The 12,388-nt window shown below is 43.0% G+C and overlaps 1 protein-coding gene across 1 annotated transcript in view; it reads left to right on the top strand.

The window, feature by feature from the left end:
* The window catches only part of Hacd2 (3-hydroxyacyl-CoA dehydratase 2), a 93,850-nt gene that overhangs the window by 51,777 nt on the left and 29,685 nt on the right, over positions 1-12,388 (top strand). The window contains exon 4 of the mRNA XM_028886324.2: positions 3,030-3,118. Coding sequence (XP_028742157.1) covers positions 3,030-3,118 — 89 coding nt within the window. The remainder of the gene's footprint in view (positions 1-3,029; positions 3,119-12,388) is intronic.

Below are 12,388 nucleotides of genomic sequence, written 5' to 3'. Positions count from 1 at the left end.
TTTCAAACATATAATCTCTTTATTTTTATTCTATTATTAATTTTTATTAATTTACTTTATGTGTGTGGATGTTTTGTTTGCCTGCATGTCTGTGTATCACTTACATCCCTGGTGCCCACAGAAACCAGAAGAGGGAGGGTATCAGATCTCCTGGAACTGGAGTTACAGACAGCTGTGAGCAGACATGGTTTCTAGGAATGGTACCTGGGTTCTCTAGAAGAACAACCAGGCTTTTAATTTCTGAGCCATCTCTCTAGCCCCGTATTTGTATTAATCTTTGTTTTTAAGAGTATACCACATTTTGTTTACCATTCATCTGTTAATAGACACTTCTTGGTTCATATATACCACTGTGTACATACATAAACAAATTTTTGTGGAAACATAAATTGTGTGTGTGTACATGCACACTCGTGCATGCGCCTGTATAGGTGTGATGTGACTCAGTGTTTAATACTTTGAGGCACTGACAACTGTCTAGAGTGACTGTCCCATTTCACAGTCCAAACAGATATGCTGTGCTAACTGGTGTGGAGTTCATCTCATTTGATTTTAGTTTGTGTCTCCTGATGACTAATGATGTGCAGTGTCTTTTCACATTCCTCAAATATTTTTTTTAATTTGGTTGTTTTTCATTATGGAGTTATAAAGTTTCTCATACGTCAGATAAGGTTACAGATCTTTTCCTCTCTGTGGTGTGTTAGAGTTCCCTCGCTCGAGGTGATTGAAGGGCTGTTCTGGCTTACCTTTCATTCCGTGGTTATTGGTCTGCATTACTGTGGGGCTGTGAAGCACCATCACGGCACAAGTAGCATGGGACAAAGGAGCTGTGTCTCTGATGATGGAGGATGCACGAAAAACACAAAAGCAAGACAAGATCTAGAGACAGTACGTACCCTCTCAAGGCGTGCTCCAGTGACCTGTGTCTTTCAGTTAGGCCCTACCTCCTGAGGTCTTTCACCTGTCAAGGAACCCTTCAGTGGATTAGCCCATTGATGAGGTCACTCCAGACTTTTAGCTCATCTCTGAACATTGTTACATTGGGCACCAAGGCTCATATCCAAACTGGAACACAGCTGTGTTCACTTCCTTTTAAGTATCCTTTGAAGCACACAAGCTTTGGGTTTTATGAGCCAATTATATTTTTTTTTCCTTAGTGTCATATCTCATAAACTATTATGTGACTCAAACCTCCAAGATTTATACCTGTTTTCTACTGAGTTTTAGGGTTTCAGCCCTGAAGGTTTTGATACCCCCCCAATGTGGGGGTGGTGTGGATGTATTTGTGTCTGTGTTCATTTGCACATGCAAGCTAGGACTCAAACCCAGGGCCTTGCTAGACAAATGCTCTGACACTGAGTGCACCTCAGCCTTGAGTTAATTTCTTTCTTAGTGTTTTTAAATACTGTATGTGTCAGGGTGCTTATGCCACATGTGTGCGGGTGCCCAAGGAGGTCAGAAGAGATAGCAGGTTCCCTAGAGCTGAGCTCACTGGACAACCACCCAATACAGGAGCTAAGAGTCCAACTGGAAGAGCGGGACACATTCTTAACCATTATACCATCCCCTCAGTTCCTGGGTCAGGTTTTATATATGAGTCCTTTGTTTTCACCTGTGAGTACTCAGTTGCACCAGTTGTTGAAAATAAAATCCTTTTTCTATGGAATTGTCTTATATGCTTATTGAAAATCAACTGGCTGTAAAAGTTCTTGTCTGGACTCAATATGTATTCCATTTACCTATCTCTGCATTTGTATTTTCTTCCATTCATTCTACATGTCTCTATACGCCAAACATTGTGTTTGACATTCCCATGATATTTGCTTTGAGGAACCAAAGTATCCCTCTCCAAAGCCCATGATTCTTTTTAAAAATCCATTGTTTAGCATGATATAACATCCCTTAAAAAGACGCAAAGTGATTTCCTGTTGTAGCCAAGCCTGTGGTGACAATTGTAGCTCCATCTGACTCGTACATGGTCTTTGGCAAGGTTATTTGTCCTGCTCTATAAATGTTCAGAAGACTGTTTTAGGGAGCTTGAAGAATTGAAATGGTGCAGGATAGCCAGTGAGTTTGCTGAAGAATAAAAATGGTGGAGGATAGAGATGGTCCACTGACTGCTGAAGATGAGGTTGGTTTTAAAGTTCGACAGACACTGGCTGGCATATGAAGGCTCCTGGCAGGTGTAGAATTTCCTATGTTCAACCTCAGGGGTCTAGCAAGTAAGAATAGACCTTGGCAGTAGTGAGGTCAGAGGGAATCAGAAGGGCTGCTGGCTTCCAAATCTTGTTTTAGAACAGCTCTATGCTAGTTTAAAGTCACAAAGAGAAAAGAATGTTTCCAGATGATGGTTGGTTTGGGGGTTTAAGGAGGCAAGAATGCTACATGTGGCTTGTGTCTAGGTAGGGGTCATGGTTCTAGCATTTGAAGCCAAAGAAGTGTAAGTTTAGCAGAATTTGATGGTTATTTAAAATAAAGATGTTCTCATGTTATAAACTGGGTGCATTGGTAGGATAATTAGACTTATGCTTGCAGTGAACAGGGTGAGAAGAAATTGTTTTAAAATAATAAACTTTGATTTTGCTGGGCTTGTTGGCCAAATGTTCAAGTTTGATAGCCAGGAACTTTCAACATTAGACACAAGTAGGACTGACTTCCTGTGCATAGTTGCTTAGTCATCATGAAAGCTATATTAGAAAATGAACCATCAGAGTCCCTTCTGTTCAATGGTTGGATGGTGGTTTTGTTTTGACTGTAAGTACTAGCAATGCTGTAGTTGGTCACTGACTCTGAAGACTTAAGAAAGGTAAGCCAGCTTCCTCAGTTGTTGTCATGGACAGTATTACTGCTTTGAGGCAGGAAGAAAGGTTTTAGTGGCATTGCCAGAGTTAATCTGTAGCAGCATAGATAAATTTCAGTTGCTACAGATAGTGTTGACTATAGACATTTAAATTGGAAAATTTTGGAAAACATATTATGTGATAAAACTTAGTACAGTACATTAATTTACCATCCTAAATTTCTTTCAGGAATTGTGCCATCTTCTGTTGTCCTGACTTCTTTCCAGGTGATGTCAAGAGTTTTTCTAATATGGGCAGTAACACATAGTGTCAAAGAGGTAAGTAAAATAAATATCAGCAGTGAGCTTTTCTTGTACATGTTTGTTATGGCTGAAAGTAGAACTCCAGATCATTTAAAATAGCCAAGTTAAAGTTTATGTGTACTGCTGCAATTGGGTTAGAAGGGAAAACATACCCCCAGTCTTCATTGTTGCTCAAGAGACAGCTGAATCCTAGTTGAAGACCTGCAGTCTCAGTTCCCGTGGAAGTTGGGTGTGCATATTAGCAGCAGCTCAGTTGTGTGCCTTGGTGTCTGTCTGTAGCCAGCATGTTGGTTCTGCATCATTTGGAGAGAATGGTACCAAGAGAAGCAAACTGTTTCCAGCCCACCAGTCTGGGCTGATGGCCTTTCCACATGTGCCAGGTATAGATAGATGCTCATACAGGGCCTTGGGGTCCAAGGACACTCACCACCAGAGCTGGGGGAAGAAAACCATCATTCCCTCAGGTGTGAATCCATAACCATGCATTTGTTTGTTTCACGTTGTTTTGAGGAGGATTCTGCTGTTCCGTGTTAGTTTTTTCTCACTGATGTTACCTGGAGAGGTGGGGTATTGGCAAGGACAAGGATTCATCTTTAGCTTACAGTCTCTACAACCTGTTAGCATCACTATGGGATTCCCTGGAGTTCTAGTGAGTGCTTATCTATTAACTTTAATCTTAATAGATTTTGTTATATCCACATGGAATTAGCAGATCCATGGACTTGACTTATTAATCTCTCTCTTATTCTTCAAGATCTATCCAAACTTACCATGCAGGAAGAATGCAAAATGGTTGTGTACCTACTCTTAGTAACCACAGTTTTAAAAGTTGAAACAGGAAAATAAATTCTAGTGTAGCATATAGCCCTTTGTTTTCATTCTTAATTGCTACATAGTAGGAAAGTTGTGTTACTTACAGTACCACATAATGCCACATAATGTCTTCTGTCTTCATTACTTCAGAGTCCTTTTACACATTTTTTTCTTTCTTGCTTTTTTATTTTTTTTTTTTTTTTTTTGACAGGGTTTCTTCTGTGTGTAACCCTGACTGTTCTGGAACTGGCTCTGTAGACCAGGCTGGCCTCAAACTCAGAGATCTGCTTGCCATTGCCTCCTGTGTGCTGGAATTAAAGACGTGAGCCATGGGCGCCAGCCACATATTTCTAATGTATATTTCTTCCTCTTACACTTTTTGTATTCTATACTATATAGTACACTATCTGTTTATACTATATAAATTTATACTATAATTTTTTTCAGTATAACCAATTACTCCTAATTTTATTTGCCAATATTTTCAAGTAACCTAAAATATTTCTAGTTGTAATTCAGTTGTATTCTTTTTATTCCTCCCCTTTTTCCTACAAATTGAACCCAGGGCCTCGTGTATGATAGACAAGCGTTCTACCACTCAGCCATGTTCCCAGCCCTCTTTTTCACATTTTTGTTTTGAGGTATAGTCTCACTAAGTCACTCATGCCACCCTAGAATTCGTTCATCCCACACAGACCTTGAACTGCTGTGATCCTGGGCCTGAGCCTCCTGAGCAGTTAGAATTGCACACCTGTACCACCAGGCCTAGCTGCTTACTTACATCTTAAATGGGTGATTGTGTGCATTCAATAATGAGATGCAGTGTGTGGAGCCAGAGGATTAGCCAGGAGGGACTGTTCAGTCACTCTGTCAGTACAGTCAGATATTAATTATTCAGGTGTTAATGCCTTAGCTACCTCTGTGACCACTCTTCTGCTTATTAACATGACTACCAAAGCAGGTGGACAAGCTCCCAAAAAATGCTTGCAGTTCAAATGAAGCAATTCTGTTAGAGTCCCAGATTTCCTGGACAGACCATTGAGACAGATTGTCTAAAAGCTATTAGATGTCTTTGTAGATTATAGGTGCTAGACTTGACCATCATCTCCAGTAAACACACTGCCTGCCAGATGTGCAGACTTGACATATAGCAGGTGGTTCCAAATATAATATCACATTTGAGTCTTATTGTATATACTCATTACATATGCATACTCACAGCTGTTTCTCCGCAGCCAGAGTGATCCAGTTTCTGCTAACATTAACATGCCAGTTTCTGAAAGACCCAATGTCGTTGGTCAATTTCCCCATCTTCTTGTCACCTCTGTCCTTGTGTTTCAGGATCCTTTGTTTGGTGCCCTCTGTTGATTAGTTGACTTACTCTCTTCTTGAGTAAATAGAATTCAGCACTTTTGCTGACCCAGGATCTCATTCCTTTGCTCTAGACAGAACCACTCATTCATCATTTTGTTGATTCCAGTACACACACACACACACACACACACACACACACACACACACACACACACACACACACACACCAGTTGCCTGACAGCTAAGTTGAAAGCCTTTTACTGTGTTTTTCAGGGTCAGGCTGCTTGCTGTCACCTGTCCCTAAGCCCTGTGTCTTAGCCAAATTCTATTTTTTCTGTCTTAGTTTCTTAGAAACTGTAATTCCATTTGTTGTGTCCAACATCGCATATGATTTCCCTCCCATTTCCTGAAGCATCTGAAAAATAACTGTTATTTGTCTTATCCAGCTCTGTGCTGTAACTGTGGGAACTGTGTAACTAGTGTATCAGTTTCTGTATTTCTCAGTTTCTTTGTCATATTCTTCCCTAAAGGGGACAGCAAGTGATCCACTTGCTTAAAAATCACCTTCTCTGTGGGTTTGATTCTTCCTCTGCCTTCTGTGCTCATTCCTCTTGCTTTGGTTTTGTTTTATTTTTCAAGACAGGGTTTCTCAGTGTAGCTCTGGCTGTCGTCGACCTCACCTTGTAGACCAGGCTGTCCTCGAACTCACAGAGATCTGCCTGCCTCTGCCTCCCCAGTACTGGCATTAAAGGCATGCACCACTAAGACCCAACTCTTGTTTTGTTTTGGTTTTGGTTTTCCCATAATTTTATGTGGTGTGCTGAGGTAGAGCTCAGAAACCTTTCAAGATCTGACTTTTATGTTGCAGTTAGTCACTTCCTCTCTCCTCCCCTTTCATCCCTTTCTTTTACAAAAAACAGGCTCTTACCCAGGCAGCCCAGGCTGACCTCAAACTCAATTCTCTAGAATGTCTGGCCCTCCTGTTTCCACCTCCCAAGTGGGCCACCACACCCAGCTTCAGGGGTTTTCCGAGACCGTATAGAATGTGATCCTCTCTTGTCATTTTAATTCTTTACCATGGGATACCAGCCACATCAGTGCTCAGGTGTACATGTAGACTAAAGGTGACCTGAGGGTTTTCTTACAACATAAGGACCCACTCTTCAGCTTGTGACACCACAGTAGCAAGGTTGTTGAGAAAGGATCTTAGGTGGGCCTGGTGGTGCTCACCTTTAATCCCAGCCAGAAAGCAGGCTGATCTCTGTTTAAAACCAGAGACCCTGTCTCAAGAAAAAAAAAAGTGTCTCTATACTTAAGCTTTTCCTTTCCCTAATGTAGTCAGTATCCTCCCTACGGTTCCTTTTAAAGAGATTATACGGATGAACAAAGAAAAGCTGTGCCACAACAGTCAGCATGGAGGGGAGAGGGGAGTTAGCAGAGGCAGTCCACAACTCTGGCTGACCTATTCCTTCCCAAAGTTCCCTCCTGTCTGTCCCAGATCTCATCTGGCTGCTTCCACATCTGGCTTCTGCTGGTACTTGCTCCCTCACTCTCTGCCTGGGTCTGAGTGTGAGTCTTCTCATTGAACTGAGACAGGACCAAATCTTTACAATGAATTGCAATGGGCAAGATTCACTTTCTGTTTCTCACCTTGACTCCCTTCAGAAACAAAACCCCACCTAGCCTTGCTTGTTCTGAAACAGCTAAGCTTGGCCTCAGACTCCTAGACACCCAGCTAGATCACTGTTCTTTTCTTTCCTCGACCCAGCCCTCTGCAAAACCCACTCCAAATCCTCCTGAGTTTTTATAGTAAGAGTGCTGGGGAGAATACTTGGGGGTAGATGTTCAAGACCCCCAACCAAGGGCGGTGGAGAAGCTCTACACTTTACTGGAGGTGACTGGCATAAAATAAAACTAAACCCCAAAGATAGAGAGAACCTCCTCTCCTTTCCTTACCATTACCACAACAGGAGCAACGGGTGTGTCCTCACATTCTCTTGACTCACTCCAGGCAGCTAGTTTATTTGGCGCTTCTTTGGGGAAGCTCTGGGCTTCCTGACATTTACTCTACTATTCTTGCTATTCATCAAGACGCTTACAAATATGTTGAAATCAGTATTTGAGAAAGTAGTGTCTGGTGCCTTAGTATTGTATTAATTATTGTTTGATACATGATAATTTACAGAAAGTTTTATTTTTGTTCTTGACGGCTGTCTCTGGAGGTCGATTGGGCCCTCCGTTACAGTTTGGAAGCTAGAGAGGCCAAGTGACTTTCACACCAGCAAAGTGCAGATGTGGAGTTAGACTTCTGAGTCCAGGGTCTTGACCCGCATCACAGTTGCTTACCTTCTTCTCAGCTTCTCCCTCCTTGTGGAGTAGAGAGCCCCTGCCAAAGACCCAGGTCCTGCTTCCTCTTCCACAGTTCATTCTGCCGTGTGTATATTGAGGTGTGACTCTGCCATGAAATCCCTCGGACACTGGATGCAGATCGGCAGTGGCGGCCTCCCTCGGACTTCCCTGCAGTGTACTTTGTGTGCTTTTGTTACATGGCATTCTAGTTCCCTTTCTGTTTCTGTGATCAGAACACCTTGACAGAAGCAGCTTCAAGGAGAAAGAGCTTTTCCACTTACGGTTCCAGATTACAGTCTGTCACTGTGTTAAGTCAAACAGGAACACGGAGGAGCAGGAAGAGCATGGATGTATACATCTTCCTTTTCCTCACCCACTCTACACTGCTGCGGTCCAGTACCCGAGGAAGGAGATGGTGCCACCCACAGTGGGCTGCGCCCTCTCTCCCACATCAAAATCAATCGAGACAGTCCCCCATAGGCATCCATCTAGACCAGTGCTCTCAACCTTCCTAATGCTTTGACCCTTCAATACAGTTTCATGTTGTGCTGACCCCCAGCCATAAGATTATTTTCATTGCTACTTCAGAACTGTCATTTTGATTACATAACTGTAATACTGATACTTCGTAACTGTAATTTTACTACTGTTATGAATCGTAATATTCTTAGAGGTTTGCCAAAGGGGTTGTGACCCACAGGTTGAGAACCTCTATCTAGACAGTTCTTCACTGAGACTCTTCTCGGGGACTCTAGGTTGTGTCAAGTTGACAAGTGAAATTAACTATCACCAAAGGTCTCGTGGCTCCTAGGCTGGCCTTGAACTCCCAGGTAGCTGAGGATGCCCTTAAACTCTTATCCTTCCATCTCCACCTTGAATCGGTGACCCCTAGTCTGTACTACCACGCCTGGTTTATACAGTGCTGGGACTGAACCCGAGCTTTCACGAGTTCCCCAGCCCCACCTCTCAAGTTGTGTTACTGCTCCCATGGCTCTTGGGTGAATCTCTCTAATTCACTGACTTATCTGCTTGAAAGTCTAAGACTTTTTACAGTTAGGCCGGAATTACTAAGGATGTTTATTTAAAATGCAGATTTCGCCAGGTGGCGGTGGTGGCACACACCTTTAATCCCAGCACTCCGGAGGCAGAGGCAGGCAGATCTCTGAGTTTAAGGCCATCCTGGGCTACAGAGTGAGTTCCAGGAAAAGCACCAAAGCTACACACAGAAAGCCTGTCTCAGAAAACCAATAAACAAACAAATAAATTTTTTTTTTAAATGCAGATTTTGGGTCCCACTCCGGATATAGAGGATATCTGGGACCAGGGCCAAGGAATGACTTTTTCAGATAATCTTATGAATTCTAAGCTTTGAGAAATGCCCTAAAGATACCTGTGTTCTGTTGGTCTCAACTCCTTTCTCAGTCCTCATTACCAAATCCAAGAGCCCTAAATTCATTCTTAGATGAGTTGTTCACATATTTATCTATAAAAAGGAGAAGCAAATTGAGTATACTGTAAGGGCTACACAGTGACTAGCGCCCCCTGCAGGTTTTTAAAGCTTGTATTCGTGTGATTTTTTTTTTTTTTTTTTTTCCCTGAGACAGGGTTTCTCTGTAGCTTTGCACCTTTCCTGGATCTCACTCTGTAGACCAGGCTAGCCTCGAACTCACAGAGATCCGCCTGCCTCGCCTCCCAAGTACTGGGATTAAAGGCATGTGCCACCACCACCCGGATTCATGTGATATTTTTATCGACTATCAACAGATACTTTTGAAATGCTCTATTTGACTCATACTAACAAACTTTTTTTTTTACATGAAAACACTAGTGAGTTAGAAGAGTATTTCTCACATTCTAGTAGTGTGTACAAAAGCAGACTAGACATTTTGTTAGAATATATTATTTTGATTTTTTTTTTTTAATCTCTAGATGTATACAGAATTACACTATTTTTTTTTTTAGATTCTTTAGCGGGGTGTGCCGTTTTCACTACAGAGCAGCGATCTCTGTAGTCAAGCTGCTGGCTACCAATGACCAGAACACATACATACACATAAACTGTCTCAAAAAAAAAAAAAAAATAAAAGATTCATTTAGTTATTTTATGTGTATGGAGTGTTTTGTCTGCACATATGTATGTATGTACCACATGTGTGCCTGATGCCCTATGGAGGCCAAAAAGAGGGGATTAGATCCCCTGAAACTATAGTTTGTGAACCACCATGTGGGTGCTGGGAAGTAAACCTGGGTCCTCCTAAATAAGTATTCTTAACCACTGAACCATCTCTCTAGCCCCACATACACATCTTTTAAAAAAAATAAAATAAAATAAGAAAGCCACATACTTCCAATATATAGTGGCACACAGAAGGGAGGACTTGGGCCATACAAAGGAGGTTTGGGATCAGTGCAGCACTGGAACTGAGCAGGGCAAACATCTAGGGTGTGGGGGAGCTCCAGCAGCCTTGAGCAACCCTGCTTTTGAGGTCTTCCCATTTGTAGCTCATGTGTTTTATTTCTCGGGCTGGCTCCACTGTCCTCCATTCCTGGTATGTCAGTTAGCTTCTGTACTACCAACAGAAATACCTAGGAATGCAGGGCTCTGTAATTCTCCAGTTATCACGTCCCTATACAAAGTCCAGGCATTCTAACTCCTTAGGAGGGAAGTCTGGGGCGAGGGCTGGGGATGTAGCTGGAGTGCTTGTCTAGCATTCAATAAGCCCAGTTCACGAACGAAATGTGGCGGTTTATGCTTGCAGAAGAATCAGAAGTTCAAAATGGTCATCAGTTATATAGGGATTTGGAAGGTAACATGGGATACTTGGGGTCCTGTCTCGACAACAATGAAAGGTCAATGGTGGGCTGGAGAGATGGCTCAGCAGTTAAGTATACTAGCTCCTATTCCAGAGGACCTAGGTTCAGTTCCCAGCACCCACAAGATGGTGATGGCTCACAGCCATCTATAACCCCAGAGATTCTAATGCCCTCTTCTGACCTGAAGTCACTGCATCCACATTGTGCATGTATGTCCCAGCAAACCATAAACTACAATAAATAAACTTTTTAAAAAAAGTCAATTGCTACAGCTTTAAATGATAATAGTGTCCATTCCCTGGCTTCCAGGGTGTTCTGGTAGCCTCCCTAGGAATTTCCTTCTACCCCCATCCCCAGTACTGGCAGGTCACAGGATGGCAGAGGGTACACAGAGACATCTGGGATTCCTCATTGAGAGAGATGATGTAGAGACAATCCTAGGATGGCAGGCTCCAGAGATCCCTGTTTCATTCTTAAAGATCTAAGGAAATCCTTAGAAATCTTTAAACCACAGGAAAGAGGCATGGGAGTCCAGCTGCCTCACACTGTGGCCCTAGCTGCATGGTGCCCACACAGCCCTGGAGGTTGTGTAGGAGGTCTCCACCTGAGACAGTGCTGGGCAGAAGCTCTCTTCCTGGGGACTTCTCTAGAACCATGCCTGCCCTAGACAATCATACTATTTTTCAGGTCATGGAATTCAGCATTCTAAACATGGAGGCTTAGTGCACATCATGTATGTGAGGCAGTTGACGATTTGTCTTTGACACTTGCGATTTAGGACACAGCACTTGAGCTTCCTGAGGCCTTTCTTGTCTGTCCCGCTCCTCCCTCACAGTCGTAAAGTAAGACTGAACACAAGGTGGCAGCAGCTAGAGATCCCAGGCAGTCCCTAAGGAAAGCGGAGAAAGGCCACTATAGGAAGAAGGGCTCGTCCTCTAGCAGTGGTCTTCTCCTTCCTCTGGGCCCTCTTCTCTTTCATTCTTCCATGTGGGCCCTCCAGCTAGCTTCACAGAGTTCCGGTGCGGCCCATCCTGCTGCTGGAGGTCTCTAATCGTAGCGTGCCACCCACAAGCATGGTGAGGTGAGGCAGATCGAGCAGCTCTGTACCCTTATTGTTCAAGGAGGGGATGAGGTACTGGGTCTGGAGGAGTGTCATTGTCTTCTTGAATGCTGTGCCTGGACTATGGCGGTCTCTCTGTACGCTTCTCACAGTGATACTTACCCATCTCATCCTGCTGAGACACAACTCAGTATCCTCTAGTCCCCTTGAAAGCTAGGCATCTAACGTTCTCCCATTCCATCTATTTCTTTACTTTCTATTTTAAATACTCCTGTAGGTGGATGCACATCACCTTCACTTTTAAAATTAGCCCACTCCTAGAGGCAGAAACTTCATTATTTGATTGTTAATCAGGCACTGTCAAACTTTGTAAAGACAGCTCTGGGGAAAGGCAGCACACTGGAACACCATTTCCACATCGGATAGTTGTGGGCACTTAATGTGCCTCTTATCACTGCTAAATTGCTCTCTTGCCCTTGCCTATCTTGGGTGATTGTGGCAGAATCAGAATGTCTATTTTTCTCTCTATTTTCTGCTTGCTGATTTCTAATATTCTACTTTAAAATATTGAAAATACTGAGATCCATTAGGTTTGGCCTAGGTTCATGTCTGCCATTCCATGCTGCCTCCTTCTCCCACAGTCTTGACTCCTCTCGGCTCTTACCAGACTCCCTGGAGCAAGTTTGTCATTCAGAATAGGATGTCCTCTGGTGATATTTCGTTGTCATTTGCTTAAAAACCACAGCCGTCTTTGTAAACTGTTCAACATTGTCATCACTCCATACAGAATGTAGCCAACCCCGCCCCTATCAGTTTATAGTTGAGTAAGTTCAAGCTCAGCAAAATCAGGAAGTTGATGGTTCTCCTTAACATTAGTCTTTTTCTGCTGTGATTCACACTGCATCCTGCATCGTCTTCATCCTCGTGAGTTCCCC

This window comes from Peromyscus leucopus, chromosome 12, assembly GCF_004664715.2.
Source record: "Peromyscus leucopus breed LL Stock chromosome 12, UCI_PerLeu_2.1, whole genome shotgun sequence".
In the NCBI taxonomy this organism is placed as follows: domain Eukaryota; kingdom Metazoa; phylum Chordata; class Mammalia; order Rodentia; family Cricetidae; genus Peromyscus; species Peromyscus leucopus.
Note: the sequence above shows the minus strand (reverse complement) of the source record. Positions and strands in the feature narration are given on the sequence as shown.